At 56.1% G+C, this 16,119-nt stretch overlaps 4 protein-coding genes across 5 annotated transcripts; all 4 read right to left on the bottom strand.

Annotated features, from left to right (window-relative positions):
* Positions 1 to 3,592: 3,592 nt before the first annotated feature.
* LOC128949619 (sulfotransferase 1B1-like) lies at positions 3,593 to 6,133 on the bottom strand. 2 transcript variants are annotated; one of them, XM_054294513.1, is made up of 8 exons: positions 5,887 to 6,133; positions 5,244 to 5,395; positions 4,886 to 5,014; positions 4,700 to 4,797; positions 4,394 to 4,520; positions 4,222 to 4,316; positions 3,962 to 4,142; positions 3,593 to 3,890 (listed from the first exon to the last, which is right to left on the bottom strand). In XM_054294513.1, the coding sequence occupies exons 1-8, from the start codon at positions 6,117 to 6,119 to the stop codon at positions 3,778 to 3,780; spliced, it is 1,128 nt and encodes a 375-aa protein (XP_054150488.1). In that variant the 5' UTR covers positions 6,120 to 6,133; the 3' UTR covers positions 3,593 to 3,777. The 2 variants fall into 2 exon arrangements, with proteins under 2 accessions (XP_054150488.1, XP_054150497.1); XM_054294522.1 differs by having other exon boundaries at positions 5,244 to 5,392.
* Positions 6,134 to 6,496: 363 nt separating this feature from the next.
* Positions 6,497 to 8,010, bottom strand: LOC128949893 (sulfotransferase 1B1-like). Its single transcript, XM_054294781.1, has 7 exons — positions 7,863 to 8,010; positions 7,554 to 7,682; positions 7,346 to 7,443; positions 7,113 to 7,239; positions 6,941 to 7,035; positions 6,681 to 6,861; positions 6,497 to 6,609 (listed from the first exon to the last, which is right to left on the bottom strand). Exons 1-7 carry the CDS (start codon positions 8,008 to 8,010, stop codon positions 6,497 to 6,499), a joined length of 891 nt encoding a protein of 296 aa, XP_054150756.1.
* A 2,264-nt stretch (positions 8,011 to 10,274) lies between these two features.
* LOC128949042 (sulfotransferase 1 family member D1-like) lies at positions 10,275 to 12,129 on the bottom strand. Its single transcript, XM_054293840.1, has 7 exons — positions 11,673 to 12,129; positions 11,474 to 11,599; positions 11,272 to 11,369; positions 11,053 to 11,179; positions 10,880 to 10,974; positions 10,620 to 10,800; positions 10,275 to 10,486 (listed from the first exon to the last, which is right to left on the bottom strand). The coding sequence occupies exons 1-7, from the start codon at positions 11,815 to 11,817 to the stop codon at positions 10,374 to 10,376; spliced, it is 885 nt and encodes a 294-aa protein (XP_054149815.1). The 5' UTR covers positions 11,818 to 12,129; the 3' UTR covers positions 10,275 to 10,373.
* A 2,118-nt stretch (positions 12,130 to 14,247) lies between these two features.
* Positions 14,248 to 15,612, bottom strand: AP5S1 (adaptor related protein complex 5 subunit sigma 1). The gene is made up of 2 exons (XM_054295598.1): positions 15,464 to 15,612; positions 14,248 to 15,035 (listed from the first exon to the last, which is right to left on the bottom strand). The coding sequence occupies exons 1-2, from the start codon at positions 15,610 to 15,612 to the stop codon at positions 14,609 to 14,611; spliced, it is 576 nt and encodes a 191-aa protein (XP_054151573.1). The 3' UTR covers positions 14,248 to 14,608.
* Positions 15,613 to 16,119: the final 507 nt, after the last annotated feature.

Raw genomic sequence — 16,119 nt, 5'->3', positions numbered from 1 at the left:
AACATGGGTTTGGTCCTCTTCTGGGCCCTAAAGAGCAAAACCTACATCATCTGGGATGGCTCTCACTTGGAAAGATGTCCCTTGAATATAAACACCATGCCTGGAAGCAGTTCTTTAACCACCTGGAGCCAAAATTACAACTAAAACCCACACGTACAATGACACACTCAATCCAACACAATTTGGGGAACAAATGCCATGCAGCAAAAAACTCTTACCTAGCAGAGTCTTCCGAGGCACATAAACATTGTGCTCTGAGTTGCAAGGTGCAATATGCTACACCTGTTTGCTGCTTTTCCTTGCTGCTCCCCTCCTCTGTGCCTGGGCTGCTTCAGCAGGATTGGTTATCAGGCAGAAGGAGCTTAAGTAAATTACCCTCTGAACTGGACTTTTCAAAAGGAGGAAGTAATAAAATACGGGATGATGGCAACAAGGCATGGATTCTGTACTTGTTCATTGCTTTGTTATGCACTGGGAATTTAATGGTTGAGATGGTGTTTCCCTTGCCAGGATACACTATGATGTTGTTACAGAGCCAAGTTCTTTGGAAGTCTTTGTATGCTAGAGATAAGAAATATGGTGTCTGACTGCTAAAAATATTTTTTTACTCCCTTTATGGTCCCAGGTTTGTTACTATGTCACAAACAAAATTGTTTGTGACATAGTAGATATGTATATAAACTCAACAGGAACAAAGAGTGAATCCTGTGGTTTGTTTGCAGAGGTTTTCAAAAGTTGGTGTCGTCAGTGCAAATTTCCAAAAGTTGGTATGTTACCTGTGTTGGCTCTGTGGCCCTTGATTCTGGAGATCTAGGCAAGTGTTTAATAACCTGAAAATATAGGAATCTAAAGATGCATTTCAATGATTTTTAAGTATTGTCCACAATATTCAACAGGGATTTTTCTAAACCCTCAGAATCCAAGACTATTATGCCAGCATGTTTCAACCATAATTTGGGCTTACAGCCAGGAATTTCACTACAGTCTCTCCACAGACCTCTGTATTCAAAGTAAGATTTTTTTTTTCAGGCTAATATCGCTTATTTTATGAAGTCCTGTAAGAAACTTATCATTTTCCCAGCAGCTACTGAAAGGCCGTGTTCATATGGGCTAGAGCAGGTCACAGAGCCATAGAATCCATACTGAGCTGGAAAGGACTCACAGGGATCACCGAAGTCCAACTCCTGCCCCTGCAGAGGACAGCCCCAAGAATCACACCATGCCTGAGAGCATTGTCCAAATGTTTCCCTCAGGCTTGGTGCTGTTACCACTTCTCTGGAAAAAAACCTTAGATGGGAACGTGTTTTTTGTTTCCAACCCCTTAGTATCAAATTCCTCCACAGCAAACAAGAGCAATTGCTAGGGGAACCAAAGAGTTAAAATTGTCTTGTTTCCATGGCCAGCTCTAAAGATGATACTCAGATTACTCAGATCAGAGAAGATACGCATTTTGAGAGGATTAAAGTACAAAATCTAGCACATGGGAGAGAAGTGGAGCAGAAGAAAGTAGATGGTGTTAAGTGTCTGTATTTCACACATCTAACATTACTAACAGAAGTGCTGCAAACAGTGATGCAACTTCCAGCCTTGTTAAAAAACAACAGGCTTTTCAAGGCTAAGGCCCTCATGCAAAAGTTAGGCAATGCAAACTGATGTTTTCCACACACGGGTCACTTCACCATTGTGCTGGCTGGCTGGGGGCTCCAGTGTGCATGGCACTTTGATTTCTAGGAAACCCCCATGCCAGCCAGAACCTCAGAAATTCTGGGCCAGGGTGGGGAAGGGGAAAAGGGAAGCTTTTGCCCTGAAGAAGCACCAAATGACTCTGTGCTTTCCCTTTCACTTAATGCAATGAAGCAGCTTCTGGTCTGAAAGAAGACTTTAAAAAGTCTTCATTAGCTTTTTTTTTTTTTGGGGGGGGGGAGGGTGTTGCCAGGAAGGGAGCGTACTGAATTGGGAAAATTTCAAAGTTGGCTCATCTCTACACGCAGATGTGACAGGATTGAGCAATTCTGCAAAGTCACATGTGCTTGGGCTCAGTAAAAGCACTTGTGCTTTGTAATCCCCAGGGTTTAGGGAAACTCCAGCAAAATTAGGGAGATGAAATTGCCTCACCATGACCATCTTTCTTGAATAAATTGTATCTTTTTACCTCTGCACTGTTACTGCAGGATGAAAAAAACAGGGTAGGTTTATAGGCGCTTGGATTTTTTGATACATTTTGAGCTTCTATGAACTCTCTTCACTGCTGCTGTAATGCTGCAGGGGCACCTTGGCACGTAAACAACAGCAATCAGGGTGACTGGCATGGGAGCCATTTCCACTCTGAAAGCCGAAACATTAAAGAAGTGAGAGAAGGTTCAGGCCAAGCTTGGTGTCCCTGCTAGGAATCTGCATTGTTGGTGGAAGAATAGGTGCTGCACCCTGTCCTTGTCAGTGAGGAGCAGCCGCAGACTTGCCCAAACTTCCTGCAGAGGTGGCACACTCCTATCTCACCAGATGTGGCACACTCCTATCTGTCCAACCTCCCAGGGAATGCTACATGCTATGGTGATGGGCAAATCTACAAATCCCACGGGTATGGACATGATGAGACTCATCTAGACCAGCCCAAAAGGGAGGAGTTGCTCTCTCCATTCCACCTTTTCATGAATGTTTGCTGTTCATGCTCCCATGGCAAGCCTTTCCCCTTGACTTTCCCAGTCATCCCGCCAATCGTTTGTTTTAGTGGGAGAGTTGCTGCTGAGGCAGGAAGGATCTGGGGAAAGAGCAGGGAGGCTATGAGCCAGGGCAGCCTGGTCACCATTCCAGCCTGGGGAGCAGCAGTGATAGCACCAGAGGGCACCGCTGCCATGGCTGCACCCACTGCTGGGAACAGGATCCCAACTGCAGTGACAGGAGCACACCCAGAGCCCCAGCAAGGACAGGAGCCCCAACAACGTGCCAGCATCACCCAGAGCAAGCACTTCTTCCCTTGCCTCAGCACCCTGGGGAGCAGGGAACTGGAACTGAACGCTGCCATCGCCTCAGTCTCAGTATCCCGGGGGATATTGCAGGAGACCACAGGTCAGGGGAAGGTTTAGGGGTAGTGATTGCACCCCGAAGTACCCCAAACCCACCACCCAGGACCGCACACATGCAGCTCTGTGCAGCTGAGCATGGGCAGAGCACCCAGGCACGCCCGCCTCACCTAAGACCTGCTGCTCTGCGCCGGGAGAGCGACACGGGGAAGGTGACGCCAGGAAGGTGATAACAGGAGGGTGACAGCAGCAGTTTTTAAGGGCAGAGAGGCAGGGTGCTGAGGGCAGTAATGTTTACCAATGCTGTGGCTGCAAGGAAGGGAGGAGCAAAGGCAGGGAGAAACCAGCAGCCACTGACCTGCAGGCAGGGCCACAGAAGACATCTCAGCCCCACCAGAACTGCACTTCCCCACAGGTCCCAGGCAACATCCTGCTGTGTGAGGGGGGGAAGGAAACCAACATGATCCCCACATGCAGTTTTGTCAAAAGCTCCCGCGATCCCATGAGCTGCTGCTGGCAATCCCCCCACCACAGCGGCTGAGGGGTGACACCTGCTTGTCCCAGCCCAAGAAGGGAACAGCAGCCCCAGGGGAACACCTGGGTTGGGATCAGCAGAAACTCAGGACAGTGAGCAGCACCCCATGGCAGGGTCAGGGAGCACATTTTATTTCTCTCCAGCACTTCCAGGGGAGGGAAGGAACGGCAGCAGTGCCACCTCAGCACAGGGCGGATCTCGGGGGCGTCTGGCGGCGTCCCCTCAGATCTGAGTGCGGAAGCACAGGTCGGTGCCTGACATCTTCTGCGCGTAGTCCTGCTCAAAGCGCTCGTTCTGGGCCACGGTGAAGTGGTTCTTCCAGTCCCCGGTGGTGCCTGTGGCCGGGAGAGATGGGGCTCAGCAGGGGCCGGGGCAGGCAGCGCGCCAGGCCCCCGCAGCCGCTCACCTTTGCGCATGAAGGGCGACACGCTCTGGTCCATGAGGTCAGAGGGAATATTGGTGTAGTTGGTGGCAGGGTTGTCCCTCATGGCCTCGAAGGACGTGTGTCGGGTGATGGTGTCCAGCACCGCATCCGACAGCTTCTGCCCCAGGAACTGGGCCACCTTGGCAACCTCCCGACGCAGGTCCTGAGCGACACAGGCCGACACTCACCCCCCCTGCCAACCCCGCACCCCCTCCACACCACCATCCCTCCTGCCCCATCACCTCCTTCAAGTCCTCGTAGAAGAGGTAGAGAATGGGGTGATCCTTCCTGCGCTCCCAGTAGCCCTTGACGTGGTCGTACCAGGAACCATATGCCACTGCATGGGGAGAGCAGCCAGTAGGTGACAGTCCCCTGCAGGGTCCCCTGCATGCACTCAGGGGTGCCCTGTCCCACCTCTGCCAGCCATGAACTTCTCCAGGTACTCGGCCCATGTCCCGGGGTTTGGCAGGAACTTGTTCATCAAATCAAAGTGGTAGTAGGAGACAGCCACGTCCTTGGCGTTGCGTCCCACATAGACCATCTGCAGATGGGCCATGGATGTATGAGGGGCAGCCCCAGGAGCCCCAGCAGGGAGGATGCTCCAGCTCCTAGATCTCCTACGAACACTTAAGATGCTGGAGGTAGCAGTGGGGAGTCCTGTCTCATGGGAACAGGGCTGCTACAATTCCCTCCAAGGCAGGGACAAGGGTAGGGCATTACCTTGCAGTGGTTTTCCCAGAAGGATTTGGGCAGGATATGCGTCGGCAGGTGAGTCTTCACCACGCGGGGGGAGGGCATGGTGGCCAGCAGGTCTGTTCCTGGGGGATCCCGGTGCAATTCCTCAGTGAACTCTTGGCAAAGACCCTTGGGACTCAGCCCCTGTGGGGTACCCCTGCACCTCACTACCTGCTGCCATCTTCCCAGGGGCAGAGAACTCCAGCATGGGCACTCTCTTGCTGATAATGTCCCGCTTGCACTTTTCAGAATCTCCACCTTGCAGGATCATATCCACAATCTCGCTGACCCAGGTGGTGCCTGGGGAAAGAAAACCATGAAGGGGAGCAGCCAGGGCAGCATTGGGTGTCTCAGCACTGACAATCCCTCAGACCTCAACCAGATGCCATGGGGGAAAAGGGAAATCTTACACAACTCTGTCCTGACAGCGCCTAAATGTGCTGCATACACCCAGGCAGTGGGTCTCAGCTGAACAACACACTTGCCTACCCCGTACCAGCACATCTGGTACTGCCTTGAGGATACTCACCGGATTTGGGGTAGGTGACCACCACAATGTCCTCAGGGCGGCTCTGGAAGGTGTCAATCCGTTCCCAGTTGTGGGCAAAGGCATTGACCATGGGGATGCCGTGCACGGTGAGGCAGGGCTGCCGCAGGTAGGGGTCCGAATCGGCCATCCTGCTGGGGACAGGGACGTGGGACAGGGCTGGCTGATGAGGGCAGGTTCCCCTCACCCTCTCAGGGTGGCTGTGAGCCAGGGCAGCCTGGTCAGCTGGCACTGTGCCTGCTCAGGGAGCGGCAGTGATAGCACCAGAGCACAGACCAGAGGTCACCGCAGCCATCGCTGCACACACTGCTGGGAACAGGGATCCCAGCTGTGGGGACAGGAGCACACCCAGAGCCCCAGCAAGGACAGGGGTGCCCACAGCGTGCCAGTATCACCCAGACCCAGGGACTAGACTAGAACAGCACCTCTTCCCTTGCCTCAGCACCCCTGGAGAGCAGGGAATTGGGTCCCTGGGGATATTGCAGGAGACCACAGGTCAGGGGAAGGTTTAGGGCTGCTGATTGCACACAAACACAAAATGCCCCAAACCCACCACCCTGGACCCTGCAGCATGCAGCTCTGTGCAGCTGAGCATGGGTAGAGCACCCCAGGACACCCATCTCACCTCAGACCTGCTGCTCTGTGCCGGGAGGGTGACACCAGGACGGTGACTCCAGGAGGGTGACAGCAGAGGACAGGGAGACTCGGGGCCTCCCTCGGTAATAGCAGGAAGGAGAAGGAAAGAGGCAGGGCGCTGAGGGCAGTAATGTTTGCCAGCCCAGCAGATGTGGAAAGGGAGGAGCAAAGGCAGGGAGAAACCAGCAGCCACTGACCTGCAGGCAGGGCCACAGAGGACATCTCAGCCCCACAGGTCCCAGGCAACATCCTGCTGTGTGAGGGGAAGTAGGACACCTCTCACTGCCCACACCCACCCAGCATGCTCCGCATACACAGATTTGCTAAAACCTCCCACGACCCCATGAGCTGCTGCTGGCAATCCCCCCACCACAGCGGCTGAGGGGTGACACCTGCTTGTCCCAGCCCAAGAAGGGAACAGCAGCCCCAGGGGAACACCTGGGTTGGGATCAGCAGAAACTCAGGACAGTGAGCAGCACCCCATGGCAGGGTCAGGGAGCACATTTTATTTCTCTCCAGCACTTCCAGGGGAGGGAAGGAACGGCAGCAGTGCCACCTCAGCACAGGGCGGATCTGGGGGGGCGTCTGGCAGCGTCCCCTCAGATCTGAGTGCGGAAGCACAGGTCGGTGCCTGACATCTTCTGCGCGTAGTCCTGCTCAAAGCGCTCGTTCTGGGCCACGGTGAAGTGGTTCTTCCAGTCCCCGGTGGTGCCTGTGGCCGGGAGAGATGGGGCTCAGCAGGGGCCGGGGCAGGCAGCGCGCCAGGCCCCCGCAGCCGCTCACCTTTGCGCATGAAGGGCGACACGCTCTGGTCCATGAGGTCAGAGGGAATATTGGTGTAGTTGGTGGCAGGGTTGTCCCTCATGGCCTCGAAGGACGTGTGTCGGGTGATGGTGTCCAGCACCGCATCCGACAGCTTCTGCCCCAGGAACTGGGCCACCTTGGCAACCTCCCGACGCAGGTCCTGAGCGACACAGGCCGACACTCACCCCCCCTGCCAACCCCGCACCCCCTCCACACCACCATCCCTCCTGCCCCATCACCTCCTTCAAGTCCTCGTAGAAGAGGTAGAGAATGGGGTGATCCTTCCTGCGCTCCCAGTAGCCCTTGACGTGGTCGTACCAGGAACCATATGCCACTGCATGGGGAGAGCAGCCAGTAGGTGACAGTCCCCTGCAGGGTCCCCTGCATGCACTCAGGGGTGCCCTGTCCCACCTCTGCCAGCCATGAACTTCTCCAGGTACTCGGCCCATGTCCCGGGGTGAGGGTGGAACTTGTTCATCAAATCAAAGTGGTAGTAGGAGACAGCCACGTCCTTGGCGTTGCGTCCCACATAGACCATCTGCAGAAAGCTTGGTGGCATGTGGGGACTTGCAAGGTCCGAACAGGGCAGGGTGCTCCCTTATGGGGGCTGGATCCCTCCAGGTAGGTTCACTCCAGCCTGTTACCTTGCAGCGGTTTTCCCAGAAGGATTTGGGCAAGATGTGAGCTGGGATGTGGGTCTTGATGATGCGAGGGGATGGCATGGCCTCCAGCTGCTTTGTGCCTGTAAGGATTTCCCCCAGAAGTGATCCCACTCTGGTGCCCCCCCATACGAAAACAAACTGTCCCCATGCAGCACCCATTGCCGCCCACCACCCTCTGCCACCCCACTACCTGGTGGTAACTTCCCAGGAGCAGCAAACTCCATCATGGGCACCCGCTCCCAAATGACATCCTGCTTGCACTTTTCCGGGTCACCGCCTTTCAGGACCATGTCCATGATCTCACTGACCCAGGTGGTGCCTGGTGGGGAGAGGTTGGGTGTCCAGCTGGTGCCATTCCCACTCAAGACCCATCTCGGGCACCAGAGGGTCACCATCTACCAGTGTTGCCTTTTGGCACACCCCTGGTCCCAGCCCAGGCACCGGCAGCATGGGCTCCCTCCCTGAGCCTGGCCCTCCTTTGGTGCCTGGGCACGCTCACCGGATTTGGGGTAGGTGACCACCACAATGTCCTCAGGGCGGCTCTGGAAGGTGTCAATCCGTTCCCAGTTGTGGGCAAAGGCATTGACCATGGGGATGCCGTGCACGGTCAGCCAGGGCTGCCGCAGGTAGGGGTCCGAATCGGCCATCCTGCTGGGGACAGGGACGTGGAACAGGGATATGGCTGGCAGTGAGGAGCATCATGGGGCCATCTCCTTCCCTAGGTGCCCCAAAATCCCTGCTGTATCCAGCCATCCTGGCCTTAGGAGGGAAACCATGCCCTGCTTGCTGGCATTGCAGGAGGTGGCACCTGAATTCTGTGGGGGTTTTTGGGTGCAGGTGGCAGTGCAGGGAGAGTGGAAGGGCATGGCCAGCTCTGGGGGTTCAGGTCAGACAGGCAGTGGGCAGCTGCCCACACCAAGCTGGCAGCGCTGTTCCTGGATGTAAAAACTCTCAGGGGCACTCCTGGCTGGAGCTGCAGGCTGCTTTTCTCTTTGCTTTTTCCTCCCCATCTCCCTGTCGTACGGCAGCACGGGAGGAAGCCTTGCTTTCAGGGGGCTTGAGTGAGGGTTTGACAGTCACAGGAACGAGGAGCAGAACTCAGAACTCACTCCCTAGGAAGCCTTTCCACCCACGGCTCAGGACAGAAACGCTGGACATGCCAGCGGCAAAACCCCCGCGCTGTGATTTCTGGATTTTTGGAGACAAACTTGGTGTCTTGCTCCCACCTCCCGGGGGCTTATGGGGACACGGGAGCCCCCGCACCCACCCCCGCTGGCCCCCGGCTTATGAGGCCAGGGCACCCCGAATCGCCGTGCCCAAAGTCCCCCGGCTACTTGCCTCTTTTCCGGGCGCTCTGGCAGGGAGGAGGCAAAGCTCGGCCCGCCGCTTGCGGGGCGGGATTTGTTATTTTCCTTCCCCTGCCCGGAAGATGGAGGCGCCGGGGGGCACCGCTGGGACAGGAGCCGGACAGACCCGGTCCCGGTGCTGCGGTGGGAGGAGTGCGGGGAAGGGGCGAGCGGGGATGGGGACGGTCCCCAAATGCCTGTGATGAGCTGTCCGCGCTCAGCGCCCGTCGGGACGCACACGGGCAGCGGGAGTGGAAATCACAGCTTCCCTCTCCACCCGCTGAAGTAAACAAAGGGAGGAAATCCCGACCCACATCCCGGGAGATTGAACATCACCCTGTCCCGGTCCAAGAGTCACCTGCGTGGACGTCCCCAGCTCCTCACACCGACGTGGGGCTTGCGAGCGGGATGTGGGGTTCAGGCTTTGGTTGTACCCCTACTCCACTCAAATACGGGTCCGAAGTTTGCGGGGTTGCAAAGCACATGTGCTCCTGGGAAAAGTGTTTAAGGGTGCCGATGGGGGGGAAATGTTCTTCCTTACCTTAGCTGGGAGGGAGTGGGAAGGGCAGGAGAGATGGCAGCTGGGCAGAGTCAGCAGCTCAACTGTTGGCAGCCTTGAGATAAACGTCCCTGATTTATCTCCAGGGCCAAGTTCCTGGTAAGATGAGGCATGCCATGGCAGGTGTTCAGGTGTTTTGCTGTCCACGTGCCGGCAAAATTGGCTGCATGTGCAAAGCCAGGAGCTGGGTAAGCACATCTTCCAGTAGAAGGCATCATGGCATTTACATGAACGTGTGAAAAGGATTTATTTCTGTGAGGCAGGTCCCCTCATAGCGCTGCTGGTCTTTAGCAGTTGGATCTGGGCTGCATCTCTTTCAGGATAGAACAATCTCATGAGGCTATCTTGCCAAGAAGCTGCAGTCTTAGAAACTGAAGAACTGGCCAGAAATGGGGTGTAAATGGGGAACTTGGGACTGCAAAGCACACCCTTCCCCCAGTGGGACAGGGACTGGTTTGCTCCAGGCATCCCAGAGCAAGGGCAAGGTGCACCCAGGTTGAAAGGTGTGTTCTTTATTCAGCAAGGACAGTGATGTTGCTGAGCCTGGCCACACAGCAGCAGGGAGCTGTTTCCCTTCACCTTTGTTCCCACAGACCATGGGCTGCCAAGCTCCAGCTGGGCCAAGGAGAGCCTGACCACCACCCACTCTGTCAAGAAACCTGCCCCAACCCAGAGGCAGGAAAGCTCCTGTGCACGCAAGGGCTGCGGCAGCACTGGATTCGCTGGTGCTCTGGGGATTTTCCACTCATCATCGATCTTTGTTCCCTCCAGGCACCTTGGTAGGCTGGGGCAGCCCAAGCTGGCAGGGGCCAGTGGTGGTTTCTGGGAAGGTGCCTACTCCTGGTGATGCCTGACCATCACTAAAAATCCACTGTGTGCCCACCCTCTCTTCTGATGACCATGAAGGTGTTCCCAGACACTCCCTAGAGTTCAGGGGGTCCAAGCCCCACTCTCATTTTCCCTGAAGGCAATGACTCAACCTCCATTTATCACAATTTATTGCAAGGGGAAAAGTGAATTAGTGCAAGAATCTCCCTCTGGATCCATCCTCTCCACTGGGAGAGCAAGGGGAAGCACAGTCCTCCTGGGAAAGGAGATAAGCCCCTCACACTTCCATCTGGAAGTGGAGGTCAGAGCCTGCCATGAGCTCTTGGTAGTGCTGGTCAAAGCGCTCGTTCTGGGCCACAGTGAAGTGGTTCTTCCAGTCTCCAGAGACCCCTGGGGGCAAGAAAACAACTGGGGTAAATCCTCACACACATGACATATTTGCAGCCACAGATGCGGGCTCAGACACAATCCAGGGACATCCCTCCCAAATCCTCCACCACCAAACCCCCAGCTGAACCCCCACCTTTCCGGAGGAAGGGGGAGATGCTGTGATCCATCAAGATGGGGAGCACGGTCTCATAGTTGGCAGCAGGGTTCTTCTTCATCTCCTGGAAGGAGGTGTGGTGCAGAATCTTATCCACTATTCCCTCTGCCAACTCCTTGCCCAGGAACTGCAAGATCTTCTGCACTTCTTGCCGTGGGTCCTGCAGGGTGACTGACATGAGCAGGCTGCCAAAAAGCTGGGGAGCAACCAGGGCTCCTTCCCCTACATCCCACCCTCACCTTTTTCATGTCCTCATAGAAGAGGTAGAGTATCTTCTTGTCCTGCTTCTTCTCCCACCATCCGCGCACGTGGTCGTACCAGGATCCATAGGGCACTGTGGAATATGATCAAGGGATTAGCTGGAAAGAGGAGTAGCGGGGGATGTCCTTCCCACAGGTGGCTCAGCTCACACCTTTGCCAGCCATGAAGTTCTCCAAGAACTCAGCCTTCGTGCCAGGGTCCTGGTGTATCTTGGCCATCCGGTGGAAGTAGTAGTAGGAGATGGCAACATCCTTGGGGTTGCGGGCCATGTAGATAATCTGGAGAGAGCCAAGGATGTGTTTGGGAGGTAGAGAGTGGTGCCTCCTCCCCACCAACCCAGAGTGGAGACAGGGAGCACCTGCCACGTTACCTTGCAGTCCTTCTCCCAGAAGGAGGTCGGGAGGAGCTGGACTGGGAGATGGGTCTTTACCAGCCGCGGGGATGGGGTGCTCTCCAGCTGCTCAATACCTGTGGCACAGGGGACTTAGAGGTGTGAGCCCCAGCACCCTCACCCCCAAGCTGGCTCTGTTCCCTCTCCACCCAAGCCAGGCAGCCGGGGTGGGGAAACTCACCACTCATTTCCCCAGGGGCCTTCAACTCCAGGAAGGGCACGCGGTTGTAGATGGCATCCCGTCGGCACTTCTCCACATCGCCGTCGTGGTAGATCATGTCCATGATCTCGCTCAGCCACGTTGTGCCTGCCACACAGGGACAGCATTGCAAAGGCTGGTGTCACCCCATCCCCCTGCACCCTTCCCCAGGACCACTCACCCGATTTGGGGTAGGTGGAGATGAGCAGGTCATCTGGACGGGCTTGGAAAGCCTTCACCCGTGGCCAGCCCTCGATGAAGCTCTTGTAGAGGGGGATGCCATGGAGGCTTCCCAGCTCCTGCACAATTTCAGCTTCCTGCTCCATGGCTGACAGTGGGTCCACACAGCACTGGCTGTCTTCCCTGCTGGCAGCCTCCACAACCTCCCAACTGGCTGGCACCTATGCCAGGACTGTGCCTGGGGCAGTACTGGGTTTTGTGCTAGGATTGTGCCTGGGGCAGTGCCCCATCAGGCAAAGTCCAGCCCAATACACGTGGCAGAGGAACTGCCAGTGCCACTGGAGCATGCCCTGATCCCTGGTAGGATACTTCGGTAACGTGGATGCTGGCCAGGCACTAAACCCAAGCCATGAGGGGTCAGGAATGGAGGCCAGCATCACCTCTCCTCCCACCTCTCTGCACTTCTCCCCCAGCCACAGCCCCTTTAATGAGTGCCATGGGGTTGTGGAAGTGCAGAGACAGCTCTGCCACCCAGGGCCCCCACACCTCTCAGGATTCCACGTGCTCTGGTGCCCAGGAGCTCTGGCAGCTCCACCCTCCTGCCACACCCAAGCTGTAAAGGTTCAGGAGACGGAGCACAGCTATGGACCTGGCTGAGGGTGCTGCAAGCAGAGGGAATCCTCCTTTCTGCCCTCCTGAGTGCTCCTTTGATGTCTCTTGTAGGAAAGGGCTGCATAGGCTGTTCTGCTCCATCCTGGATGATCTGATCCAGCAGGTTGTGCAGTACAGGAACCCACCATGATGGAGCAGGTGCTGCTCTCGCTCCAGGAGGAGATCAAGGAGAAGCAGAAGCCAAGTGGTGCCTGGCGCAGGCCAGGTCAGTGGGGTCTCTGGGAAAGGAGGCACGAGTGCAGGACAGAGCATCTGGACCATTTGCAGAAATACAGTCTCACAATTCTGACCTTCTGTATCCAATGAGGGAGTTGGAAGACAGTAAATGGGTCTGTTACCCTGACAAAAAAATACATGTAACATTTTCATCTGATGATAAGGAAATAACATTACGACCTTTACTTAAAATTGAAATACAGATGGTGGACAGGGTCAGCAAACTGCTACCAAAATGGTGCCATAAATGGTGACCATTATTGAAGTGAAGGGGAGAACGACCATCCTGGTAATGCATCGAAGTCCAACTTTATTGATCAATCAATCACCTTAAATAACAGTGCTAACGAACGCCATGAATATTCTGTAATCCAATGTCATGATAGGCTAACAGAGAAATTTCTAACCACTCCCTTTGTTTTAGAATACCTACAATTGTTTATTAAAGACAGAAACCAAAACAGAAACCAGAAACTAAAACAGAAACTAGTGTTCCCAAAACCTCTACATCTGTTCTCAGGATAACAGGCCTTCCCAAGGATGGTGTTCTGCTTGCCATGGGAAGACAAGCTGAGAACTTTATTGTTTATAGAATGATGCCTGAGAGAGTCTAATTGTTTATACAAATCAGAAGGCTGAGAACTGTTAGAAACGGCCTTACTTTTCCCTTATACTTTTCTCTCAATTTTATGTCTCATGGCCTTTTCTTTAGGTCATTCTCCGACAGACCATGATATCAAAGTTCCAGGAAAAGTGTGGCAGACTTACATGGGATGGAAACATACAGGGTGATCCTCATGACAGAGAATCGGGAAAAGATGATTTCTTATCATCAATTCCCCCTGAATCTACTAGACCTGAGGGTGGAGAGGAAAACCACACACAAATAACTATTCCATTTAATCCAATTCAGGTGGCTGATTTGCAAGAGAATTTTGGCCATAAACCAGGTGATATTGAAATCCAGCAACTGGAATCCTATCAGTGCAGACACAATAATGGCCCATACATTCAGATTCCAGTATCTCATCAATAATTAGTTGCTAACATCATTGAAACTCTCCAGGACAACGTCTCTTTGGCTCTTGGTTGTATTCAAGCCAGTTGTGGGTGCAGTATGTGACAGGCGCTATCACATGGAGAGGTGAAGACAGTGCTCCCTTCCCCTTAAGGGGGGATGGCACAGTGGGCTGCAATGTCCCCCCACCTCCAGCACACAGCGAGATCCCCCAGCACAGCCAGAGACCCACCATGGCTGAAGCCCAGTGCCCAGCATCCCTCCTCAGGTGCTCCAGCTTTACTGGTGCAGTTACAAGGGAAAGCACTTTGGGGTCTGGCCCTGTGACAGCCCCTCTGCACAGCGTGACAGTGCCCAGCCTGTTCCCAGCACAGTGGTGTAAGAGCTGTGCACACCAGCTCCTGGCTCCCTGGATTTCCCAGCACCCAGAAACTGCTAGGGTAGGACCCTGCTCCCCACTGCACCCTGCAGAGCTGGGTAGGTGGGTGCCAGCTCCTGCCACCTCCCAGGGTGTCACACAGGTCCCCTGGCCCCAAGCAGCACCATCTAGGGACAAGCACCCTGCTGTGCCAGGCACAAGGCTACATCCTGCCCCACTGCCTGTTCATTTAATGCCCCACACAGAGACCCCAATGCCTCATGGCAGGGTGCACACCCCTGCTCGACCTTGCATGCCCCACAGTGCCCAGCTGGGATAACCACAATCCAGGGTCCCTCTTTTAGCGTCCATTCATGGCCACATGCAGCCTCCACTCGCTGTCATGTGCATGTGGAGTGGTGCAGGAGCGCAGTGCAGGAACTTGGCACTGTCCCAGCTCCAGGTGGATTTATGGGGATGACTATTAGCATTCCCATGATGGCGTTAGGGAAAAAATGGATTAAAACCCTCCTCTTAGCTGGCTCATTGCTCTTTATACTGGAACTAATTTTCTCATCCATCCCACTGGGGCTTGGTGACCATCTCAGATCCCTCCCTTTTCTCTCATCCCTCAAAATATCTGGGGGTGGTAGGCAGGAATGCCATCTGTGGCTCAGCGGGACACTTTGAGCCCCAGGTCTCGGTCCATTGCCTGGAGGAAACGTTCATTGAGGAAAAGCATCTGCCCGTGGGGCAGGAGACGGTCCAGGAGGCCATCGGCGGCATCAGGTCGGAGCAGGACGTCAGCGCCGGGGCTGAGGAGGCGCAGGGAGAGCAGCAGGCGGGGAGCCAGGCGCCTCAGGGTGATCTCAGCCAAGGACAGATTCTCCTGGGGCTCACAAACCAAGGCGAAGGCGAGGGCCAGCACCGATAACCAGACTACTGTCACCCGCTCAGGGAATGGGTCTCCGGGGGGCATCTGGAAAACACCCCCTGGAGCATCTTGGAGGGACACCTGCTCATCGGGTAGCTGGGGAAGCTGTGGCGAGGACGGGCGCCCCAAGGACGCCTGAAGCAGTTGGCACTGGGAGGCCACTTGCCTGGAAGAGAAAAGGGGGACACTCGTGTTAAGGACTCGCACCTCATCCAGGGACAGTGATCCCTCTGTGGGGGAACAGGGTCCCAGGGGTCCTGCCGGGCCCAGGATCCCCAAAAGGGTGGATCCCATGAATGATCCCTGGGGCTCTCGCTGAGCCCTGTTCTCCGCAAGGGGAGCTGCCACAGGCTCTGCTCAGGAACGGAAGGTGTCCCACAGTCAAGGGGTGGGTGTCCCAGCCCTGGGGGTCAGGCAATGCCCAAGAGCCCTCCCATCAAACAAAGTGGGCATATCACGGCTGTGGGGATCCCAGGGAGAGCGAGCAGGTGTCCCAGGTCCAGAGGGTTCAGGAGACGGCGGGCACACGGCGCCGGCTGTCCCAGCAGCATGCGCAGCAAGGGGATTCCCGCGGGGGCGGGTGTCCGCGTGTACCTGGCCACGACCAGCAGCTGCTCCTTGCGGCGGAGGCGCTGCCGGGGCCCCCCGGGGGCGGCGCCGGGGGGGGTCCCGAAGGTGCGCGCGTACAGCACGCGGCAGGGGGCGGGCCCGCCCGGCGCCAGCAGCACGAACGCCCGCACCATGGCGGCCGCACGGCCCCGGCGCGCCGGAAGCGGCGGCCCTGGCCCGGAACGAGCGGCCCTCGCGGTGGGTGGGGGGGCGGGGCGTCCCGCCGTGCAGGTCATGATTGGCCAAGGCTCGGGGGCAGCGAGAGCTGATTGGCGGGCAAAGGCCGGTGGGCGGGGGAAGGGCGCGCGGCCGAGGCGAAGGCACTGTCCCTTCATGAGGGAGTCCTGGCAGCTCCTCCGCAGCCATCCCTGCTCCTGTCCGTGTTCCCCTCCCGGGGTGTCTCCGTGGGTACGGCCACGGAATGCAGCACGGGGTCTGTGGCTCTAAGTGGTAGCACAGCACAGTTTTGAGATCTAAATGCGGGAGGAAGTGTGTCCATGGGCATGGGGTGGACACGGCTGGGAGAGGACATGGGGGTAAATGTGGCTTGAGGTGGCTCAGGGGAACATGGCCAGGGCCAGCATGGAAAGGTGCTTGTCTTGTGTGCGGCATATGGACGAGTGTGTGGCTGTCACTGGGGA

Source organism: Melozone crissalis, unplaced genomic scaffold (genome assembly GCF_028551555.1).
Source record: "Melozone crissalis strain CALT ecotype California unplaced genomic scaffold, PUWL_Pcris_2 ptg000006l_1, whole genome shotgun sequence".
Classification (NCBI taxonomy): domain Eukaryota; kingdom Metazoa; phylum Chordata; class Aves; order Passeriformes; family Passerellidae; genus Melozone; species Melozone crissalis.
Note: the sequence above shows the minus strand (reverse complement) of the source record. Positions and strands in the feature narration are given on the sequence as shown.